At 41.2% G+C, this 11,761-nt stretch overlaps 1 protein-coding gene across 2 annotated transcripts in view; it reads left to right on the top strand.

The window, feature by feature from the left end:
• LOC131975290 (oxysterol-binding protein 2-like) overlaps positions 1-11,284 on the top strand; it is a 48,582-nt gene extending 37,298 nt beyond the window's left edge. For both annotated transcript variants that reach the window (XM_059337918.1, XM_059337919.1), the window contains 11 exons: positions 1,492-1,690; positions 2,698-2,821; positions 3,505-3,571; positions 4,058-4,210; positions 4,299-4,544; positions 4,813-4,933; positions 5,637-5,740; positions 7,790-7,885; positions 8,229-8,413; positions 8,552-8,772; positions 10,260-11,284. In XM_059337918.1, coding sequence (XP_059193901.1) covers positions 1,492-1,690; positions 2,698-2,821; positions 3,505-3,571; positions 4,058-4,210; positions 4,299-4,544; positions 4,813-4,933; positions 5,637-5,740; positions 7,790-7,885; positions 8,229-8,413; positions 8,552-8,772; positions 10,260-10,402 — 1,659 coding nt within the window. In that variant the 3' untranslated portion in view covers positions 10,403-11,284. The remainder of the gene's footprint in view (positions 1-1,491; positions 1,691-2,697; positions 2,822-3,504; positions 3,572-4,057; positions 4,211-4,298; positions 4,545-4,812; positions 4,934-5,636; positions 5,741-7,789; positions 7,886-8,228; positions 8,414-8,551; positions 8,773-10,259) is intronic.
• Positions 11,285-11,761: the final 477 nt, after the last annotated feature.

Genomic DNA, 11,761 nt, shown 5'->3' on the forward strand with positions numbered 1-11,761 from the left:
GTGACTACGATGCAACGCTGTCAGAGAAATGCTGACATGTATGTATGATCTGAAGTAACCTCTCTGCAGTAAAAGCAAGGCAGCAACTATCATGCTCCCTCTGGATTCAAATATAGTCTGCTATGCAATCAAAGGTTTAACCTCTAGCTCATCACTCAGTGATGTTTTCTATGTTTACACTGGCACATTTAACACAGTAGGAAGACTCGGTTAATGCTCGGCAGACAGCTTATTAACATATTGATGATTGCTCCAAACACTGGTGATAAATGGCCTTGATTACAATGACTGGAACAAAAGAATTTTTCCATCCCAATGTTCTCTCTCTCATATTGTTGTAAGCTCTCAGGAAAATGTATATCCTGATTGTTTTTTTCTCAGTGTAATATTATCTGTTGACTAAAATAAAGGTAAGAGTATCTATAAAAGGTTTTTATGATTTTAGTGGTTTTAAAACAGACTTGACTGACTGAGGAAGCAAAAGAAGTAACTCTCTTTTTTAGATGTCCCTTACCAAGCCAACATTACTGCCTTTATGTGGCTTTAGCAGGCTTCATTGTTATAATTCATTAGTAAATCAAATTTTATCGGAAAGGGGGCGTAGTAAAGCTCAAAAGTTAGGTGGAATTTTAGAAGGGGAACAACTGGCATGGCCATTAGTGAGACCATTTTTCTGAAACTTGACCTCACTGTATAAAATGGCCTGTTGTGACCTCTAGGATAATCACAGCCCCATGAAACTTTAAAGCCACAAACGAGAGACATGGGGCATTCAGAGAATGTATGGCTTCTCTAGGTGTATTGACAATAAGAGGGTTACTCAGCAGTCTCCAGAACAGGAATGCTCGCCATCCAAATGCCAAAAAATGACAGCATGTTTTTTTCTTTGCCATTCCTCAAGGTCTTTGGGGCTTAATTTTGAGTGATTTTGACCATTTTTTTCAATTCTTGAGTGGTGAAAAATTATCAAATGTACCACCAAATCTATGTAACGAATTGAATCCTAAATTGCTGCAACAACTTTGTAGGTGTAATTAAGCATGGGAATGGCCTGCATATACTCACATTATAATTTTCAAACTTTAACATTTTAAATAGGAGCTTAACAAAACTTGATGTTTATTGCAAATGTATGAAAATAGGAAGACACACTCTTCTGAGCTGCATTTCTAATTAATGTTCAGGCTCCCAGCTTTCAGGTGATATATACCACTATGTGGTATGTGGAATCTACTGTTGACCCACATTCTTCCCTTAAAATATCCGGTCCCCCCTAAAAAAAAAGACAAAAAAGGGTCTATGTTGGTCTCTAAGGGTTAAATGCAAATCTCTGGGCTGTTAGTCATGGCAGTGGAAAGTATCTTGTACCTTGTTTAGAATTATGAACAGCAGGTTTTTTCAGATAAATTGATGTTTTCAGACGGTATTATAGAAATGAAACTTTTAGTGCTGTCTGTTTGTTTATGTTCTTGTATGTATGTGTTTCCCCAGGCGTGTCGAGACTTCTTGGACCTAGCAGAGACTCACAGCAGGAGATGGCAGCGGGCGCTGCAGTATGAGCGTGAGCAGCGTACCCACCTAGAGGAGACCATTGAGCAGCTAGCCAAGCAGCATAACAGCCTGGAGCGAGCGTGGAGAGAAGCACCCACGCTTGTTTCCACCACACCCAGTGCCCCTACCACCAACAAGGGTGAGACTGACTGACTGTGTGTTACTTACTCCTCTGGGCCTCAGTGTAGACTTCAGTGTACTGGCCAAAAGTCATGTGTGACCTCAGGCTCAACATTATTAACAGGGAGGGACTCAGAGTGAGTTTGTCTTTTTGTCTGTCAATCAGCAGGATTACAGAAAAACTACTACTGGCCTGATTTTCATGAAAAACTTAGTAGAAGGTTTAGCGCGAGCCAAAAAAAAAATCCATTACATTTTCGAGTGAATCTGAATCACAGGACGGATACACTAATTATTTTTCACTTTTGTTAATATTGGGAGATAGAGCAAGCCATGACTGTAAACACTAACATTCTCAGTTTGTTGCATCTTTCTTTCCCTCACTGAAACATCAAAAACAGCTCATGTGGGTTATTTCAACCTCAGTTGTTGTTTTAAGTTCGTGGACTTTGGTGTTTAATTGCTGTCAAGTTTAACTTTGTCTTCACTAGTCTTTTATACATTTCAGAGCAGGCTGAACAGGTAATGGCTTACTAAAGACAATGAGTCTTTTACAATCATTTTTTGTGTTCATGAAAAGGACATAGTTCTTCATCTTTAGTGAAAACATTCATTGCATAGATTATGCTATGTAATATTGAATAGAAGCTGGCTCTAAAAGAATATGATGGAAAACAACTGTTTTATGAAAATACAGTAGATTTTGTTTGTATTGGTGGTTGTTTGATGACTGAAGGTAATGGCTTACAGTCATTTTTTAACAGAATCACTTTCAGAAAGTACTGAATTGAATGTTGGATAGTGAATATAAGATGCACACCCTGAGGAGTTTGCATCATTCAGGCTAGTTAACCAGCAGGAACATTGCCAATTTTACTAAGCTGATTATTCCTTGATTAATCGCCATGGGTATGTGATTATACACTGCTCTTTCCTGAACTCTGTAGAATACAAATTCACCAGGGCTCTGCTGCTAGTTTTAGATGTGTTTGCATTTACTGACAAATGTATATTATGTCTTGACAGGAGGGAGTGAGAGGCTGCGCAAAGAAGAGGCAAGTGATGAAGATGAGGATACTGAGTACTTTGATGCCATGGAGGATTCCCCTGCATTCATCACAGTGACTACCACTGACAACACACAGCACAGGTCAGTTTCACACAGGGATCCTTTTCAAAAAATATATTTTCATAGCCAAACAGAAGGACCGCTGAAGTTTTAGTTGAGTTTTAATGTTTAGTCTGCCTGTCAGCATTATTATGTGGGTGATTTAATTTGTTAAAATAGAATTTGACTCAATCTGATGACGGCTCACAGTGTGACAAGTTAACCTATGCACACACAAATTAAAAAGTGGTCTGCCCTGCACTGGATTTTGTTAACTCTGAGTTATACAGAAAGAAAAACTAACATAAGACTTTCGCCCCTGTCTGCTTTCCTGCAGCAAAATAAACCAATTTTGGTTTTGGTTTTTGCTCTCTCAGTATATTCTTCGAGCACCTTTAGTTTGCTGCATTTGAGTCAGTCTCTTGCTGGCAACTGTACTTGTTTTTTGCAGAGCTTGTGCTTTCTTTCTTTACTTTTTAAAAAACGTCTCAAGTACCTTTTGTATTTTCCTCCTCATCATTGTTATGGCTCATCTCTAGTAACATAACCCTCAACTCCAGCAGCACCATTAAGACTGATGGAAACCGTTACACAGCATTCATCTGTAATACCCAGCAATCCCTTGTGTGTATTGTGCGTGTGTGTGTGTGTGTGTGTGTGTGTAGGCATTGAGTGTGTTTATATGTCTAGTTCTCATTGTCCCAAATATTTTCATTCTGTTTCAGGCGATCGCAAAGTAATTTGAGCGGAGCGAGCGGAGGTCAGCCCAGCGACTGGAACCAGGACAACCATGTAAGTGTCGGTCCTCCTAACTAGTTTGACAAATAGAATTGACATTTGTGGACACTGCTCTTTGTAATCTCAATATAGATTAATTTGTGCTGCTGAAAAGCTCTCAGCATCTTCACTTTATCCTACACTCATTCCATGCTCACACAAACAGCGTTTTTCTGTGTGTTTCTTCATGCTGTGTCGTTGTCACCCCCATGGTGATACACAGCTGCTTCATTCCACCAAATATTAATTACCAGTCAAACATCTGCACTTCTCACTCTCCCCTGCTTCTTCCTCTCCCGAACACACATCTGTGTCCTCTGTTTTCCGCTCCTCCTGTCTCTCACTTGCTCTGTCATGCTGTCTTCCCTTGTTGATGTGCTGCCAGGCTGTCCATGAAGCAGAGAGTATTTCTCAAACTTCTATATGTCAAGTATTCTTTTCACACAAAGTAAAAAAGACCTCCTTCTCATCCTCCATCCCTTATTTTTCACCTAATCCCAGATGTCTCCGAGCTGTAATGATGTGTCGGGGAAGGAGCTGCAGCCCCGCAGACAGAGGCGGACTCATGTCCCAGACAAACCCAACTACTCCCTCAATTTATGGAGCATCATGAAGAACTGCATTGGCAAGGAGCTCTCCAAAATCCCCATGCCTGTAAGTGTATGAGTCATGGCCCTCCTTCTTGCTGAATAGTTACCATAAATCTGTGTGTTTCCCACATCTTCTTTATCCGCCCATTCAGGTAAACTTCAATGAGCCTCTGTCGATGCTGCAGCGTCTCACAGAGGACCTGGAGTATCACGAGCTTCTGGATAAGGCGGCGCGTTGCGACTCCACCCTGGAGCAGATGTGCCTGGTCGCTGCCTTCTCCGTCTCGTCCTACTCCACCACAGTCCACCGGACAGCCAAGCCCTTCAATCCCCTCCTGGGCGAGACCTACGAGCTCGATCGCCTGGAGGAGTTCGGCTATCGCTCGCTGTGTGAGCAGGTAACAGCACAGCCACGGGGAGATTTTGCTTACACACTCGAAGCACAAAATATAAAGTTTTTAATTTTTTTCAGACGAAAGTAACCCTTAAGATTCCCAATATGTGGTCAATTTATCCAAATATAAGGGTTCTATTTTAATAGGGGAAAATTTCAACCACTATCCTTTCTAAATATGTTCCAAAGGGGCTGGTTGAAAAACAAAAAGCATTGGAGAAAAAATAAGAAATTGCATTTGGACTAAGCTTTATGTCTGTCTTTCCTCCAAGGTGAGCCATCACCCCCCTGCAGCTGCACATCATGTGGTTTCCCAACGAGGCTGGACCCTGTGGCAGGAAATCACCATTGCCAGCAAGTTCCGTGGCAAATACCTCTCCATAATGCCTCTGGGTAAGGCAGTTCAAATTCAGCAGGGAAGCAAACAAACTATATGTGTAAATAAAGCTTCCATCATGCAAATTCAACAGCCACACCAGGCAGAGTTTACTTAAAAAGGACTCCACATCCCTCCCGAGAGTAGTAGACGACTGTACTGCCTCCCACACAATCTAAAGCCAGAGAAAAGGGTGTGAAAATGAATCAGGAGGGTTTTATGACCATTTTGACACATACATAAAGTATGGGTATAAAAGGAGCTCTCTATTGCACAGGGACGGCAGAGAGGTCTGGGGTCTGTTGGCTCAGATAAATGAGAGATTTGATCGATTTGGGTTGAGCAGAGGGATGCAGTGGTATCTGGCTTCTCTCCCTTCCCGTTATATGCCTGCTGTGAGGTGCCATGTAATAGAAAAAAACTCTTAAGTGGAAAGCGTTTATGGTGAAATGTATGTTATCAATCTTCCAGGGTTAGGTCACACTGGAAATTGGTGGAAATGCATTGCCTGTGCAAAGGGGCATTAACGTGTTATTTGACGTGATTTTCAGCTGCTGAAGGTGGGATTGACCATGTTCACAATAGAGTCACAAAAACAAAGCAACAATCTAACACTTACATAGCTCAATCTAACACATCACTCCCAGGATTGCAGATTGGTAACAAAGCAGCTGTGATATTTCTGTCCTCTTACAGCCTTTTGTCCCTGTCTCTCCCCAGGTGCCATTCACCTGCATTTCCACTCCAGCGGGAACCACTACGTGTGGAGAAAGGTCACCTCCACAGTGCACAATATCATTGTGGGCAAGCTGTGGATTGACCAGGTCTGTTTATGAGAAGCTCTTCTTCATCCACATCTCCAATACCCACAACCCTGCTTTAATGCCTCTGACCCTCCAGAGTAGCCTGTAGATGTTTTTTCCTCCTGTGTTGTGTGTGTGGTACAGATCAGTAGAGCAGAGCGCTGTGAAGAAGGGAGTCAAAGCCTAGCACATGAATAAGGAGCTTCACAATCTCTAGGGATTTATCTTCAGCTTTGATCTCTAATAACACCCTAAAATAACAGCCTCTTCTTTCTGTGAGATGGCCCAGTTATATGGGGGGAGGATCAGGCTTCACATCTGCATGTCTATCAGTGAAGAATTGTGACTGCTTGTTTAGAAGTATAATTCTAGATCTTCCCCCTCACTCATTTTTGTTTTTCTTGTATCCACTTTTGCTGTGTCGTATTAATTTGTCTGACATTGTGTGCGTGGACTTGTGTTTGTGTGTAAGAATATTGCACATGCACTTACATCTCTAAATTACTACTGTCTTACTTTTCCACCAACATGAAACCAGTTCTGTTTGGGTTCACACACCTAATTTCACACCGTTCTGAGCGTTTCAACCAAAGATAGATTGGTTCAGAACTCCGGAAACTAATTCCCAACTGAAACCAAAAAATTGCAGATTTTTCTTAAACTGAAGTGTGAATCATGATGACATCAGTGGCCATTTAATATATTGCTTTTTTGTGACCCTATTTTTATTTGAAAGCTTATACGTTGCATATTCATTGTATTATAGCCTGACTAAAGATGATTATTTATAGTAAAAATGTATCCAAATAAGTTGCTGTGGTTATGATGTAATATTATCAGAATATAAGTTTGAAAAGTTAGTCCAGCAAAAGAGCAAAACCACCTCTCTCTCCAACTTATTCACCAAGAAGGAGTCTCACCAGTATTTACATATCTTTACTTTTTATTGTTTTGCCTTTTGCATTTAATACTTCTGCCTTCTGCCACCGCCTCCATGCTTCACTCTGCCACTCTGCTGCCCTCTGGTGCAGAACGGGGTCGGCCAAACAACTCCATGTCAAACTATGAAAACTATTCTGCTACTGCCTTCTCTGCTGCCAGCCAGTGCAGCGGCAGGCGGTGCTGTCAGGAGTACAGCAAGTGAAGGGGCTGATCTGTACGGTATCAGCATATTATCACTGTACTCAGATTGCAGCATGTGACACCGTGACAATCCATGAGGTTTTAATTTATGGCCGTTAGATGCTGCAAAAGACAAGAATGTGTGTGACGGGTTAAGAATGAGACTTGAAAGGTGTGGCCCTCAGCAGTGGCCAGAATATTTTATCACCCAAACCCAAATGCATGTATGATCTCATGCAAACAATATTTAAAAACACTGGTTCCCAACCTTGGTGTCCTGACTCCCACTAGGGATTGCTGAAGCTTCACGAGGTTTGCAAGGTCTTCTTGACTTTAGGGGGTGTAAGACAACTTTAAACAATATATTTATACAGTTGGCCTACATCCCAGCATTATTTTCAGTTGTATAAAGATCACTAAATGTGAAGTTTGGATTCTTATTTAAAATATTGACCAAAAAAGAAATCTGTGGGCACAGTGAAGACCTGAACACAGGCTTTATTAACAGAGCCTGCACAGATCATTAGAAAATGTGAGGGAGAATAGTTTTTTTCAAAACATGACCCTGTTAAGTATGTGTGATTGTTAAAAATAAAAAATGCACAATACTGACAGTTAATATAAATTCCTAAAAAAAAACAGGAAAACTAATGCAGTATTTACAGGTAATTATTGCTCAAAATTAATCCAAATTGCTTTTGAGGGGACTCACTGCAAATATTGCATTCACTATTTTGGTTCATTGTTCTGTTTATCAGTTCAGGTATCATATGTAAGTTAGTGATAGGGGTCGTGTGTACTTACTCAATGATAGAAGAAGAATCACTTTAGGAAAAAGAGTTGGGAACTACTGATCTAAATCACTGAAAACTTCCTCTATAAATGGATTTTAAATGCTTTCATTCTCTCTCTGTGTTCGTCTCTCTGTTTGTGTATGTATTTGTGCAGTCGGGGGACATTGAGATTGTGAATCACAGAACCAAGGAGACCTGCCAACTCAAGTTCTCTCCCTACAGTTATTTCTCCAGGGACATTCCACGGAAGGTAAATGTGTACCCGACCTTGACATGACGTCATGTGATGGGGGGTTAATTTATGTGATGCTGCCTCCTGCTGGACAGTACCAACAAATATATTTGTACATGCAGTAGTGTAGTATAGAAGAATATCAGTGTGAGGTTATATTGCACAAAGGTAACCTCCTTTGCAGTCGTACCACAATGGGGCAATGTTACTGATGTGGGATAAGCTAATATGACGGTGCATTTGACTGTTTAACATTAGGAGGAAAGAACAGGGTGATACAACTGGACTTGCAGGAAGATAGTTTGCTTTAATTTCTTTATTCCCTAGAATCTGTTTCCTTATTTCCTTTTGATGTTTCCAGGTGACAGGTGTGGTGGCAGACAGTGGTGGCCAGGCTCACTACATCCTGTCTGGCACGTGGGATGATAAAATTGAGAGCGCAAAGATCGTTCAGAGCAGCCGAGGGGGCAGTGGATCAGAGGGCAAGCAGAAGACGGTCTATCAGACGTTGTCCCCCAAACTGCTGTGGAAGAAATACCCTCTCCCGTAAGCCTCATCAGCCTCATCAGCCTCATAAGACAGAACATTTCAACACATGAGTAGTTCCATAAAAGCTGCAATGTTCAGTCAATATCATTGATCATGAAGCATGCAGCTCTCGTTAATTTCCTCTTGCTCTCTCAGGGAGAACGCTGAGAACATGTACTACTTCTCTGCGCTGGCACTGACCCTGAACGAGCAGGAGGACGACGTGGGACTGACCGACAGCCGTCTGAGACCAGACCAGAAGCTGATGGAGGAAGGCCGATGGGATGAGGCAAACTCAGAAAAACAGAGGCTAGAAGAGAAACAAAGAGCTGTGAGGAGGAGGAGGGAAGCGGAGGCCACGGACGCTCTGGATGAAGGTATGAACAGAAGAACAGGAAGTGTGGTGCAGAGTTGCATTTGAGTTGAGTTCTTATGGCAATGTAAGGTTACAGTTGGAGCCCCTTTGAGCTTCTTTTGAGCAAGTTACGATTCCCAATTCCAAAAGTCATCCAAAAGGCAAAAAAAAAAAGATTTAATTTCCAAAACAATGCAGCAATATGTTATATATGTTCTAATGTGTTAATCTTTCCCCCATCCTCCTCCTGATCTAATAACAGGTGGGGTAGGAGTGCATGGAGCCAATAGTCCTCTGTAGCTCCATATTGCACTAAATTCTTAGTCTGCCCACTTTTAGCAGTCCACTAAAATGACATGATTTAAATTTTCAGAGTACACCTCTCAAAAATACCTCACAGTGCAGAAGCTAAGAACTCTCTAAGGTCTCCCTATCTTAATGGTTATTTAAGAAGAAATAGAATCATCTAGACACTGAGCCTTGAGAAGAACTCAGCAGAAACGTTTCATCCTGGTGGCTTTTCTGTGTGTGTGTGTGTGTGTGTGTGTGTGTGTGTGTGTGTGTGTGTGTGTGTGTGTGCGTTGTGCGTAGGTTAGATTGTATTCGATGTACCCATGACTTGTCTTTCTTTTCCTCCCTCTATTGGTGGTCAGAGTGTGATTATGACTCTGGTGAGTGGGGGTTGCCCTGTGCCCCTCTGTTGTGCATCACTCCCACACAAATACACACGCACTCACACACACACACACACACACACACACACACACACACACACACCCCATCCTCTGTGTGTCCTCTGTGTGGTCTGCCTCAGTGTGGGAACTGCATGATACCCCTCTCATGTCAACTTCTCCAGATAATGAATCAGGAAAAAAGTGACTTTTTCCTGCTTACATGTTCATTTTTCATTTAAAAATAATATTTTACATGAAATAACGGATACAACTCTACTATCTTTCTTTAATGTGTTGTGGTGAAGCCACATTAGCAAGTGATTTATTTGCACTGCATCATCATCCTGTCTATTCGAATGCTTGTGAACACTTTTAAGGTGCAACACAGATATTCAGTTATTTTATGCTTTGCTCATCAAAGTTAAATGTACATTGCAATGTTTTTATGAATGGGAACAGCAATATGAGCTCCATGCTAAGCTGCAATTTCTCTTTTTTGTGTTTCTGTATGAAGAAACAGATGGATTATTCAGTTGAGGGAGTTCCAAAACTGTGATTATAATATTCCCCTTCACTCTGATCGATCCAGGTTTTTGCATCTCACACATCATGCTCATTTGTATTTTATTGGTGCTTTTGAGCTCCCTGTTACATGAGCTTGGTTCACATTTGGAGCTATCCCAAATGCAGTGCACAGCGATTGATTGCTTCCCCTGTATATGCATATGTATGGAGGCAAATTGATCGTTCAGTGAATTGCCTGCAAGTGTGGCTTCTCTGCTAGAGTGCAATTTGCATCAAGCAGATTGAATAACACCTGTGCTTCTTCCCACAGGTAAAGAATACGAAGGCTACCAGCCATTGTGGTTTCACCAGAGGAGGGACTCCGTCACTGGAGAGACAAACTTTGTGTACAAGGGAGGTTACTGGGAGTCGAAGGACAGACAGGACTGGAGCATGTGTCCTGACATCTTCTAACCCAGGAGCTCACCTGGATCACTCCTGACCTCATCAGACAGGGAACTGCTCCGCCTGGTCCTTCAGCAATGCTGGCTTGTGAGCACCATGTGGACCTTTAGTGAGCGTGAGAATGTGTTTCACACACTCTCAGATTACCTCCAAATATACACTCTCACTCTGTTTTTACTGTGGGGGGGGGGGAAAGAAAACATCCCCTGAGTACGGTACTGAAACAGCAGTGAGATCATGTGTGGATGTGAGGTGGTGTTGGAGTTGTAACACCACACACTAAGGGAACCTGCACACTCCTGAAAATCAGGTGCTCCATAAATCTTACTCACAATGCACTTTTCTGTGTTCACCCCATTTTAGAATTTTTTACCGATTGGACAGAAACCCATATCAAAGCACCTCTCGATTATAAACAGGACAAAATCACAAACGGTGTTGAATACACACGTCAGTATTTCAGGGGTTACAAGAAAATTGTCCTCATCTTCTGTTTTATTCAGCACAATCGAGATTCTACATACTTTCTAAATCTCAAGTTAGTTGCCTCATTTTATTCACAAGAATTACTTCAAATGCTCATTATTTGCCCATTTTTAGTTGCTAGGCCCAACTGGTGTCCGGGAATTAGATTAGAATTATTAGATTGTAATTAATATTACAGACACAAAGTGTTCAAAATTAATTGAATAAATAAGACATTCTAAAAACATAAAGGTCTTGACATAAATAACTGCAGAAAAAATAGTTAACACAATAATGCAATATTTATATTTTTCTGCTGCTCATGTTCACAATCGTTTGTGGCAAGTCAGTTTTAATACTTTACTTATTTATTACTATCATATTTTATAATTCCCTTTCTCAAGAAAGATCTCAAGAAGAAAAGACGAAAAAACACAAGCTTGGAAGTCATTCTTCCGACTGTATTCACAAGCTTTAAGTTGTAATGTGGAAAAAACTTGGACACTACAAAGAAGACATGTTGTATTTTATTGCTCAGAACATTTAAAATACACATGTATTGCTGTTTCCCGTATTTGAATAACAATGTAGAGTAAAGAAACAGATCAGGTGAGCCATGAAATATGATAGGGAAGATTTTTTTCATAATTTTCAGACAGTACAGAATGCAGCACAATTCCCCTAACTCGCAAAGTGAAAAATAATAAGTGTTTCCCCTCCCCGATACCATTGGATCCCATCCGAAATTGAATGGGTTCTTCTTTGCCCATGCTACACCCCTCAACCAAGTTTCATGACAACCAGGTCAGTTGTTTTTCTGTAATCCTGCTGACAGACAAACAAACGGCATCAAAAACATAAAGCCCATGGTGGAGGTAGCAACAAGCTGTGTTGAAAAAAAGT

Source organism: Centropristis striata, chromosome 7, assembly GCF_030273125.1.
Source record: "Centropristis striata isolate RG_2023a ecotype Rhode Island chromosome 7, C.striata_1.0, whole genome shotgun sequence".
Lineage (NCBI taxonomy): Eukaryota > Metazoa > Chordata > Actinopteri > Perciformes > Serranidae > Centropristis > Centropristis striata.